The following is a 12,403-nucleotide window of genomic DNA, read 5'->3' as shown; positions in this document are numbered from 1 at the left end:
AGAAAGGGGTCAGTATTCCTATATAGGGGCACTCACAGGACTAAACTCTTCAATAACATTTTGTAATTGTTTATATATCTGGAATTCAATGAGAACCAAAGGTCCAAATGTAAGTAAAATATAACTTGCATTGGATCATAGACAAACATAGAATGAGAATGATATATGTATCACTGAATAAAGACTATGGGGTAAATTTACTATTGGTCGATTTGCAGCACGATTTGCAGAGTGATTTAGCACTTCTCAAATCGACTCAAATCGCATGCAATGAAAACCGTTTTTTCACTGCATTTACTATGAGTCGATTTGTTTTGCGATTTGCAAAACAAATTAGATTTGAGTCGGTTTTGAAGAGTGATTTGCTGTTCGATTTGGCAAGGTCATGTCCAAATCGAACGGCAAATCACCCTTCAAAACGAACTGCAAATCCCCGACACAACGAACTGACGAACTGCTTCATGCTTTCACTTTCAGCATGAGCAGTTCGTTGTCACACAGATACAGTGAGATGCCTGCATGTATCTGCCTGTAAAAAGTCATGTAAAGAGTTAAATTTTAAAAAAAACTAAAATGTGAGGTCACCCCCTAAATCAGAACCAGCCCCGGACTACTGAAACCCAGTTCTGGTTGACTAAGTACAGGGAAAAAATGATGTAGGGTCTCCATGGGAAGCAGATCTGGTTCTGGATTTACAGGGAAAAATTTGCGTAGGGTTCCCCTGTAAGATCCAGAACCAGCCCTGGACCCTTTCTAACGGGGGACTGATGCCATAGCCAGGGGAGCCCTATCACCGGGCCCCCCAGCCGCAGCATGAGCCCTGACCGTTAGTCAGTCCAGGCCAGGGACCTGGGGAGTTAGAGACCCCTTCAAAAAAAGGGGTCTCCCTCTCTAGGGCACCCCTAGCCTAAGCTGATAGCCCGGGGCTATCCCCGCCACCCATGGTCGGTGGGTTGATTGTGTAGGTGTGTGTGAAAAGAGAGGGTTCGGTTTTCCGTTTTATTATTTTAACCCATGGATACCTACTGGAGAAGGGGACCACTGGAGATAAGATAGGTGAGTATTGTGTGAGTGAGTGTATGTATGTATCAAAGTTATACTTTGTAAGGTATATGTGTTTTTCTTGGGACATTTCTTTACAGGTGAACTACAAGTCCCAGTGGGCCCTTAATGCCCAGCATGCTGGTACTTGTGGTTCTCCAAGTACCAGCATGCGGGGGAGGCTTGCTGGGACCTGCAGTTCTACTGGAAAGACAATGTTTATTATATCTATTTTTACACCACACCTACACAATCAACCCGCCACCCACCGTCCAGGGGTGGCGGGGATAACCCCGGGCTATCAGCCCAGGCTAGGGGTGCCTTGGAGAGGGAGACCCCTTTTTTTTCTCCAACTCCCCAGGGATCCCTGGCCTGGGCTGACTAACGGCCAGGGCTGATGCTGCGGCTGGGGGGCCGGGTGATAGGGCTCCCCTGGCTGTGGCATCAATCCCCCGTTATAAAGGATCCAGGGCTGGTTCTGGATCTTACAGGGGAACCCTACGCAAATGTTTCCCTGTAAATACAGAACCAGCTCTGCTTCCCATAACCCAGTGCTGGTTGTAGGAAGTACAGGGAGACCCTACGCCATTTTTAGTCAACTTAGTCAACCAGAACAGGGTTGGCAAAGTCCGGGGCTGGTTGTGTTTTGGGGGGTGACCTCACATCAATTTTTTTCTTAATTTAACTCTTTAATTGCTTTTTGCAGTAAGATACATGCAGGCATCTCACTGATGTCTGCATGTATCTGTGTCAATCAGACCTGCTCATGCTCAAATCGAAAGCATGAAGCAGGTCTATTGTATTGGGGATTTGAAGAGTGATTTGAAGTCCGATTTTGAGGATGATTTCAAATCGAATGATAGTAAATAAGGGTTTTGTGTGTTGGGCTATATAAAAGTATCAATGTTTTTCCGATGGTCGATTTAAGGACGATTTGAGTCCAAAGTCGATTTGAAGTCCGATTTTACATGTGATTTGGCCTTTAGTAAATACTCAAAACCAAAATCGAATTCAAATCGAATGAAAATCGCACCTCAAATCACTCAAAATGGCAAATTGACCTTTAGTAAATTTACCCCCATATGTTGTTAATATAATTTATAGCACTTATTATATTATGTGATTATTAGAAGATGACCTGAATGGAATAAACTTTCTCCAGGCTAAATAATTGAATCACTTGCAAAATTTGTCATGGTCATATAGTTGGTGTCCTTTGACTTAATCACAAGATAGTGTATAATATGATCTCTCACATACCAGATTCTAGAGGAAAATGTGCATCACTCCCTTCATTCTATAAATATTGACCCTTAACTAAAGTGTATACTTTTAATGAACTAAAGAGTTTTGGCTCAGAACTGGCAGAAAGCAGTGGGACCCAGTTATAACCATCTACTGTTCGAAGAAGTCTGGCCAGAAGTGGTCTTCATGGAAGAATTGCAGCCAAAAGCCATACCTTCAATGTGAAAACAAGGCCAAGTGACTCAACTATGCATGAAAATATAGGAACTGAGGTGCAGGAAAATGGCAGCAGGTGCTCTGGACTGATGAGTCAACATTTTAAATATTTGGCTGTAACAGAAGGCAATTTGCTTGTCAAAACGCTGGAGAGCGGTACAATAATAAGTATCTACAGGCAACAGTGAGCATGGTGGAGATTCCTTTCAAGTTTGGGGCTGCATTTCAGCAAATGGAGTTGGGGATTTGGTCAGGATCAATGGTGACCCCAATGCTGACAGGTACTTATCCATCATGCAATACCATCAGGGAGGCGTCTGATTGGCTCCAAATTTATTCTACAGCAGGATAATGACCCCAAACATACAGCCAATGTCATTAAGAACTATCTTCAGCGTAAAGAAGGACAAGGAGTCCTGGAAGTCCTGATATGGCCCCCACAGAGCCCTTAGCTCAACATCATCGAGTCTGTTTGGGATTACATGAAGAGACAGAAGAATATGAGCAAGCCTACATCCACAGAAGTTCTCCAAGATGTTTGGATCAACCTCCCTTGGTCACACCAAATATTGATTTGATTTAGATTTCTCCTCTGTTTATTCACTTTGCAATTTGTTAATTTCTAAAAGATAAACTATTAACAGTTTTGAAAGCATTCTTAGGATTTCAAGCCTACACTCACAGAAGATCTGTGGTTAGTTCTCCAAGATGTTTGGAACAACCTCCCTGCCGAGTTCCTTCAAAAACTGTGTACAAGTGTACCTAGAAGTATTGAAGAATTTATGCTGTTTGATTGCAAAGGGTGGTCACACCAAATATTGATTTGATTTAGATTTCTTTTCTGTTCATTCACTTAATAGCATTTTGTTAATTGATAAAAAATAAACTAACACTTCTATTTTTGAAAGCATTCTTACTTTGCAGCATTTTTTTCCACACTGTCTAAATTTTTTACACAGTACTGGAGATAAACAACTTGTTATGGAAGAGTTTAGTCTTGTGGGTGCACCTATATAGGAATACTGTCCGCTGTCTTTTTCTTTTGCTAATTACTTATATTCCTGGGTGCCTCCTTCAGTTTAACTTTTATATAGGAATAAGGAAGGACTTACACAATATATTAGATATTTTTTGTCTGTGCGGATATACAATTTCTTTGGACTACTACAAGTGCCAGCATGCCACTGATACCGGTACCCTCACTGTGGAAAAAATATCCCAAAAATGACAAGACACACAATGAAGGTTTTAGTGTATTATTACACAATCACTCACACACTCACTCAGTCACCCGCACTCGCACTCATAATACATACTTACCTACTCCCTGGCACAGGTCTGTCCTCTTCTCCAGTAGGTATCCGGTCTTCTGAAAAGAAAAAAAACTAGTGACCTGAACCACAAACAGCGCTATACAGAATAGCGCCAACTGAATGACAGGGAACCCACAAGGTTTCCTGCACTTCTGCTGATCTTAACCCACGTGCATTTCCTGTACCTTAGCCATGATTGGCTAAGAGTCTGGCAGCTCTTAGCCAGTCAGTGTCCATTGTCATAGTAACCGCTGTCATAGTAAGAACAGATGAAGTGCCTCCCGAGGCGCAAGGAAGAGCCCAGGGCTGATTATTGGTTGGGAGGAGGAACCACATTTTTTGGGGGGGCGGGGGTTTGTGTCCACACTTTCCAAATGTTGACTACACTGGGTTGACCAGTTTGGGGCTGGTTTACATTACGGGAGGTGAATCCCACATTGTGTGTCTTCCTGCTGTAGGTAAGCCCCCAGCTGGTTCAGGCCAGTGTTGGGCTTTTCCCTCGATTTTCCTCTACCAGACCACGCTCACTGGTTATGCTTTTAGGGTTGGGGGGGGCCATGTTGTTGTTTTTTTATTTTTTATTTAACTTAACCCTTTTATTACATTATAACAGAGGTTCCCAAACTCTGTCCTCAAGGTACCCTAACAGTCCAGGTTTGAAGGATATCTATGCTTGACCACAGGTGACTTAATTAGTACCTCAGTCAATTTGATTTAAGCACCTGTGCTCAACTATGGATATCTCTCAAACCTGAACCTTTGAGGTGCCTTGAGGACCGCATTCGGGAACCTCTGCTTTAAAAACACAGAAGCACAGAATTTCTATTTTGCTCCATTTACGATCATGTTAGCTTGCACGATTCTTGATAAATTCCCGTATTCTATTTCTGTCTATGGAAAGTACTTGCAAGCTTGGCCAATGGTGTATTGAGGTGTATAGATTTATAACTCCTGTGTTTGTATTTGGTAAATCTACATGTCTGAAAATCAGGGGATCCTCTCACAGGAATGCTAACTTGGACAGACACGATTCTTATATACCACTTTGACTGGTAACATAATATACCCCATTACAGCTGTCATTATCAGGTCACAATAGTCCTTAAGGATTATCCTTATTGTAAACCATATATGTGTATACAGTTATATTTGATTAATGCAATTTATACAATATTGCCAGCTGTCCTTTCCAGAGACAGTCCCAGATTTTAAAGATTTGTTGATGTTTTTTAATATTTAATATTTCCCATTGTTCTAAATGTTAAATTCAATTCTTACCATATAGTCTTACTCTTTATGTTTTATAAGGGAGTATTTAAAATGTAATAAGTAGACCATTATCACATTCTGCAAACATTACATGATAGGGATTGCAATGTTCCATTGTCCACTGAGACACTGTAGTCAGAGTTGGGTGGATGCATCGGCACAGCAGTGAAGTGTCCTTGGAAAATGTTGTCAGCTATGTGTATATACAATGAAATCACACATGATATAATTACAGCCTGGAGCATTTGTTGTGAAATAAAAGATATAAAAGAAACATAGAACAGAATTGCTGTGGACCAGTCATGATATTCCTGTTTCTGCAGATGGTTGTATTCATACTATAGAAATATTTTACTCCCTTTTATAAAAAGGATTAGGTACAGTTGCTGTGTTCTCAGAAATTCAGATAAAGATGATGTAATGCCTGAATGTACATTTTTTTTTTTTTTACAAAACACAATAGTTCCTCCAACTTTATTGTATTCAGCTACCTAACTACAAAGGCGCATGAATATATTATCCAGGATACCAAAGGACTTGCACGTGTTTAGATTACAAAGGGGAGACTGGCTCAGATATATTGCAATATAACATTTAGCTCAAGGCCCTCTACATTTTTTTTATTTTTACATATAAATGGAAACAGCAGAAAGTCATACTGGGGTGTTTTAATTGCTGCTGATATTTGAGGCTGACTACTAAAAACTAGAAACAGCACAATATTTTTCTAATTCAGCTAGACACCATTTTCACCATATGTTGTACTGTTATCTGTGATAAATTGTTCTGTCATTGATTGTGTAAGACATGTTTGCATGCATATGCATGTGTGTTGAGACCAAGGAAATAATTAAGGCTGTCTAGTCATAGTGCGTGTTCAATTTATATTCATATTTGCCGCTTTAGTCTTGTCAGATATTATATTTTCTCCAGTTGAGCGAGTTACATTTTTTTTTTGATGTATCAATCTGCTTTAATCAATATATTTTACCAGATACTGTACTTAATTCAAACTTTGTGTTTCCTGCTGAGAGGAACCAATGTTTTTTTCTGAATGGATTTGCTTACAGAGTTTATGATTGTTACTATTTTGTTTAGTACATCCAGAACGGGTTGGTGTTTTTACTATTTGTTTTATGTAAGAGCTGGAGACATATTTCAGTGATGCAAAACGTGTCAAAATAAATCAATGATGTCACAATCACACACTGACAAACCACATCTAATGCAGCATTATCATACTCTAGTTCTATTTGGTACAGTAGGTGCCAATTATTCCATAATGTGTCCTAAAGTTTTGAATCTCTTTTGAGCATGGGTCATTTTCATTCCCAATGGGAAATATTTGACACTGTGCATTTTCCTGCAACACATTGAATTTTGATTATTAGGGAGGACTCTCCTATTCATAGTGATGTGAGGGAGTGTTCAGCTATCTTTCAAGTGCTATTTTCCAATCTGATCTCTACTAATAGACCTCGAACAATAGTAAAACTAGCAGTGATTGACAGCTCATAAACGACTGTCCATGCTTCTATACTTCTATAAGAACTTTTTTAATTATTGGGGTTGCGCAAGTTACTCCCACCCACCAATCTGATTGAAAATAGCATCCATAAACATCATTAGTGGTAGTGGCAACCCAAGCACCCACAGAGCTGATGCCTATGTCCCCATTAATATTTGATATGGTAGTGCTGTCATTTGGGACCAACACACTGAGCAAATGTTTGTTTTTTCTTTTTTTATTGTCCACTACCTTGACCATTGTTTTATTTTATTAATTGTCCTGGAATAATGCTGGACCTACTACTATGAAGCTGATTTATTGTCCTGTGTCCTACTAAGCCTTTTCATTAAAATTCCAATTTTCCAGTTCTATAAAAGTGATTTATTTAGTAAATTGGTTGCGTGGTTGAGCCATTATGGTGTTACTGACACCCTTCAAAAAATAGTGTTGAAAATGTTGCTCCCAAGATGTGGTATAGTATATTTTGCCATGTTTTCTGGAATTACCAATTAATGTATTAATCTGCTCCAGAGTAATCTCTGTGCTTCTACAGTGACCTCATTCTTTCCTGTATTGTCAAGATATCTGTAATACTGAACTCTACATGGAGCAATCCATTGTTCCACATTTGTGTCCAATTTAAAATACTATACTGATACTTCACAACAGTCTTTTGTTATGCTTTGTAAATGTGTTTTGTGCATTTGTATATTAATCTCCCCAATTGTGCTTTGAGAGACCAAAAGTTAAAAACTGTAATGTCCTCCACCAATAATACTGAGTAAGTCAGTGGAACATGATAATCATGGTGTTCCCCTATTGCAGTGCCCTGTTTTCTTAGAGCTACTTGTGCTGTAGGTACTAAGTTTTCCCCACGACTTATACGCTTAGTAACAGGAGCATAGTCAGAGGAGATATTTGAGATAGTCAGAGGAGATATTTGAGACAAGAAGTATACAAGACAGAATAAAAGAGTCAGGTAACATCTAAGAATATTAGGTAGAAAGCAGAGGTCAAGGCAGGCGGTAATCCAAAAATAGTCAAGTAACGGGCAAAACTCAGGGCAGACAGCAAACCAAAAATAGTCAGTTTTCAGGCAAAGGTAAAAATAATTAGCAGAACAGACACAAATTTAGCAGCAACAAGAGCCAGGCTACTAGCAGCTATAAAATATTGGATGCAGGCTCGCACTATAAGGGTGCAGGTATCCAATTAATGACTTCCCTAAAAGTTGAGCCCCTTAGCAGTTGATGACATCATCTGCCCAGCCACACAGAAGCGTCATGGCAGCCAGGCAACAGGGAAGTGAAAGCTGCACGGAGCAGTGTACCTGCACCCGCTTCACCTTACATTTCCAAAGTACATCAAGCATTTGTTATAATATTTAGGTGGAAGATAGACTGCAGAAGTAAAACCAGTCATGATGATGTTTGGAGAATCTGATTCACATTTGATTTACTATACCCCCAAAAGTATCTGCGGTCAAGGAGAGAAATTAACTTGGGGAAAGATACTTGAGGTTATTTTGAATTGACCACTAAAAAGTTAGCATGGTCCTATTTTCGGTGCTGATATACTGATTATCCTGCGAAAAAGACAAGGACAAAAACTCTGAGTTGCAGGCAAACTGTGCATGCATTGTGGGCTGTATATGCATCATTAAATATGTACAAGTGACTCTGAGTCATACACATCTCTGTTACTACTCACTTTCAACTGGGTGGGCATAACTGGATGGCAATGGGGTAATAATAATGAGGCCTTTGCATGTAGAATAAATTTGTACACAGAATTGCATCATATCATAGCAAGCTTATGCAGAGATCCTTCAGATTATGTCAGATCTCCTGCACTAAGGTAAGCCTGGAGCAAATATTGATACTAGGGTTGGTGGCTCCTCTCACAAGCGGAAGGCTGTGGGAAATGTGGTTACAAAGATCCGTCCATTTCTGAATACAGGTAGATCTTCTCATGGGACTGACTGCAAGAAGTGGATTGTCTGCATCTCAGAATGAGGCCCTTATGCTGGGCATACATTGTCAGATAAAATGTGTGTTAGACTGAAGGACATTTATCTGAGATGCCTGAGCCCATCAGATGTCTGTGAGATATGTCACAGTGTATATGGCCACTTTATCTGTGTTCCTCCCCTAGGGAGGAAACATTTCCCCATTCCTCTCCTGTGAAGGAACAGGAGAAATGTCGGGCTGTTGGCCATGGCAGTGCAATGATCGGCATGTTGGAAGATTTCTGCGGATCAGGTTGATAATTGCATAATGTATGGCCGGTACTAGTGTGTAGGCGTGTGCACACCCACAGCGTACAATGAGTAAATAAAATGTGACAATGTATGTAGGCCCCAGTGCTCTGTTTTTGGGTCAGACAAGCACCATAGATAAGTTGGGCCTGATTTAGGGGAAGCTACGCTGGTGTTTGCACACTTGGCCTATGTGTTCTGTACTGTGCATGCATCTGAGTCACACTGCACATGTGTCACGTTGGATGGCAGATGGCGGTCATAGTGAGTTTTTGGACAGTGTGTTTATGGGTGATAAAGGGAGGTGGCTAGCCAAATGGGAGTGTTGCAGTCATTTTGTGGGTGTGTTGCGGCCAGCGACTGCGTCTTTATACGTAGCTTCACAGGCCCCGGCAGCTTACTGAACGGTTAAGTATCATGCATAATGACAGCCTCCTTTCTTCAATTTGTGGTGGTTAAAATGTATTAAAAAACAAATATGAAAAGAAAAACAAAGTAATAATTACCTTTTAAGATCTGCTTCTTCTTTGGCATAATTATAACTATAAATGTTCTTTTACTTAAAGTGTGACTGTTGAGCTTTTCTCTCAAAACAAATTGTGATCTGTAATCTCTTGAGTGAGACAACACAATGTACTATCAGCCTTCAATAACCCACTCAGGTGAGATAGAGTGAGACCATATAGAGGCCCTAAAAACTCAGCAAGATAATCTAATGTTACATATGAATTTACAATTAAATTTGTGTGTCACAAGAGTTTTTCCTTAGTTGACTAACTTACAGAATTAGATCATTAACACAAAAGTGGAGAAAATCCTGTACAAGTTAGCTCTTAAGATAATCATTCAAGTAGTTATTCATAAAGCGTCCTGGTAATATCCTGAACCAGCAATTTTTAGTATTGACTTAATTAATAACCTATTTGCAGATTAGCAATAATCATTATAAACTAAGAAATCAGTAATTATCAACTCTATATATATTTTAACATTTTTTTTGTATTTGTCTATATATTTATATGTGGTAAACACAGTGAGGAACACTGTTTACTCACTTATAGGGTTTAGTTCCTCCCACCTTTATTTTAAATATATGATATAATACAGTTTTGTATTTTAAAACGTATAACCTATACACCTAAACACTATAATATATATACATAGACTCAAGTGTGCCCCCCAAAAAAGAGTGTCTCTATTTGTTGGCATTTGCAAAAATTAAAAAAAAAAACCCTTTTGTGTAGTATTATATTGTTGCCATTTGTGTATTTCAATCACTGTACTTGATACATACATTTTCAGCTGAGTATTTAATGATTTTTACATCCTGCAAGTTACAAAGTGTTTATAAAATGTTCATGTGCATATTGTTTAGATCACAGTATAAGGAGAGAAATGGACACACAACTATTTATTTTGCTGAGTCGTCAGTACAGCACATGTAGTTGTGTTTTTCCACCACAGAGGGCCAGAATTGAGCCATATTTCAGTAACATTATTCCTTCTGTTGCTTTTTGTGTGCAGAGGATGGCATTTTCAAAGCTGGTGAAGACAGATCAGAAATGTGGGGGGCATCAGAAGTTCAGGAAGATGAAAACACGAAAGTGGAGGTTCCGGTTGATCAGGTAATTTGCCATAGAGCTTTTAAGCCATCAACTGGTAATGAGAAAAAGAAAAATAATACAAATTGTTTGCCCGTTCAACACTCTCAGCTGAGGCTGTAAAGCTATAAAGGACTCATTTTAAACCTCATATTCCAGCAGCTAATTAAAGTTGAAATGCAGATGAGTGCTTTTAATTTGAAACATTCAAAGCATTTCGAGGCCATTTTTTTAAGAGTTATAAATTAGTAAATCTTACTATTTTTACAGGACAATTTGCATAAGGTTACTTTGCTCTAGGTAACCTTTTATAAGTATAGCCTTAGGAGCGACTGCTGTGTTCAAAGTAGGTATCTAGAATCGGTAAGATTACAACTAAGCTGATCTTTATAACTCCCCTGGTACACGTCTTATAGCTTTTTTTCAAATACCTCCTGAATTTATGATTATGTATGCTGCACTAATTGGACCATTGAGTGCTTTGAAGGCACCCTTTTTTGAATTCACTATCGCACCACATATGACACCTGGAGTTGTTAAATTTTCCTCCGGGATTTTACAGTAAATAAAATAGAAAAACAGTCGGTGCTCTAAATTCATTATGATTCCTTGTAGCTATGTATACTTACTTGTAGTGCTGTGTTTAGTCTGTGCATGTTGCATCTCATTAATAACTGTAATAAGTGGCAGGGATTCATTTATATGGGTGTGAGCGCCATATGTATTTATTTATGGGTGTGAGCAATCAAGTTTCCATGTACATTTTGTAGCAGGGGCGTATTAAGAGAAGGGGGGGGCCTGTGTGCATTCCCCATCCGGTGCCCCCTCCTCTCTCCCCGGCGGCCGGCAGCAGACTGACTGGTGACCGCAGCATCAGTAGACTCTGGGCACTAGTCTGTGCCCAGAGTCTATTGCGCATGCGCAGATCACCGGGAAAATGGTGCAGCCGCCATTTTCCCTGCGATTTCCTCACTGCGCAGGCGCAAAACACTGGACTAATGGCTGCAGTGGCCATTTTCCAGCGTTTAGTGCAGGGCTGAGACACCCGACGCAGGACCTCGGAGAGGTAAGTATTAGATAATATGGGTGCAGGGTGTGCGGTGCGGGCCGCACAGCCTACAACCATTATAGATACGCCCCTGATGTGTAGGGAATGGATGACATTTTATTACACATTTGTTTCTCTGCTAACATTACTGGAAGTACTTTCCAATGAAGTACTATTAAACTTCTAACTGGATAAGGGCAATCTTAATTCATTTTGGTCACTGCCCATGTCATGTGTAAATGCCATGGTCTAACATAATTATTGTGATTATTATAGCTGCTTGCTTATTATGGATGTCCACATGGTGCACTCCAAAGGGTTAAAAGATAATGCTAAGACATGATGTCATGTTTTCTGGTTGGCAATATAGCAGCAGATAGCCGTTCCAGTTTCTGTTGTAATTAGCTCGTTAACTTGCATTACATTCAGTATGTTGCCGTACAATTAACGCTCTGTGAGATGATTTTCAAGTAAGCAAATTAGTACAGGGTCACACAGTTTAGGAAGTGCCAGCCAGACATTAAAGGGAATACCAATAATGCATGCAACATCCAAAAAGAAAGCTATGTTTGAAGCTGGCCCTCATCATTCTCTGACCATGACTAATTATTTCATTTTCTCTTTTATAAATAACTAACTCTAGGGCAGGGACTCACTGGGAATTTCTAAGTAGAAGATATGAGTTGAAAATGTCCACACATTCTAATGTGAAATTGTACATATTTCCTTATGCAGTACAAAGTGATTAGGTACTGATTACATTTCAAGACAAATAAGTAGATGCAGATAGGAATAACACAATACACAGGTCCTAATTCAGATATGTTTGCTGACCCCATGGTTAGTGCACATCTCTGATTGTTAGAGGACTGTGCATGCACTGTATGTGTACCTCACATGTGC

At 39.6% G+C, this 12,403-nt stretch overlaps 1 protein-coding gene across 3 annotated transcripts in view; it reads left to right on the top strand.

The window, feature by feature from the left end:
* The window catches only part of DCDC2 (doublecortin domain containing 2), a 253,246-nt gene that overhangs the window by 212,346 nt on the left and 28,497 nt on the right, over positions 1-12,403 (top strand). For all 3 annotated transcript variants that reach the window (XM_088475855.1, XM_088475856.1, XM_088475854.1), the window contains one exon: positions 10,376-10,476. In XM_088475855.1, coding sequence (XP_088331981.1) covers positions 10,376-10,476 — 101 coding nt within the window. The remainder of the gene's footprint in view (positions 1-10,375; positions 10,477-12,403) is intronic.

This window comes from Taudactylus pleione, unplaced genomic scaffold (genome assembly GCF_031769625.1).
Source record: "Taudactylus pleione unplaced genomic scaffold, aTauple2 ptg000179l, whole genome shotgun sequence".
In the NCBI taxonomy this organism is placed as follows: domain Eukaryota; kingdom Metazoa; phylum Chordata; class Amphibia; order Anura; family Myobatrachidae; genus Taudactylus; species Taudactylus pleione.
The sequence above is the reverse complement of the archived record's forward strand: the minus strand, read 5'-3'. Positions and strand labels throughout refer to the sequence as shown.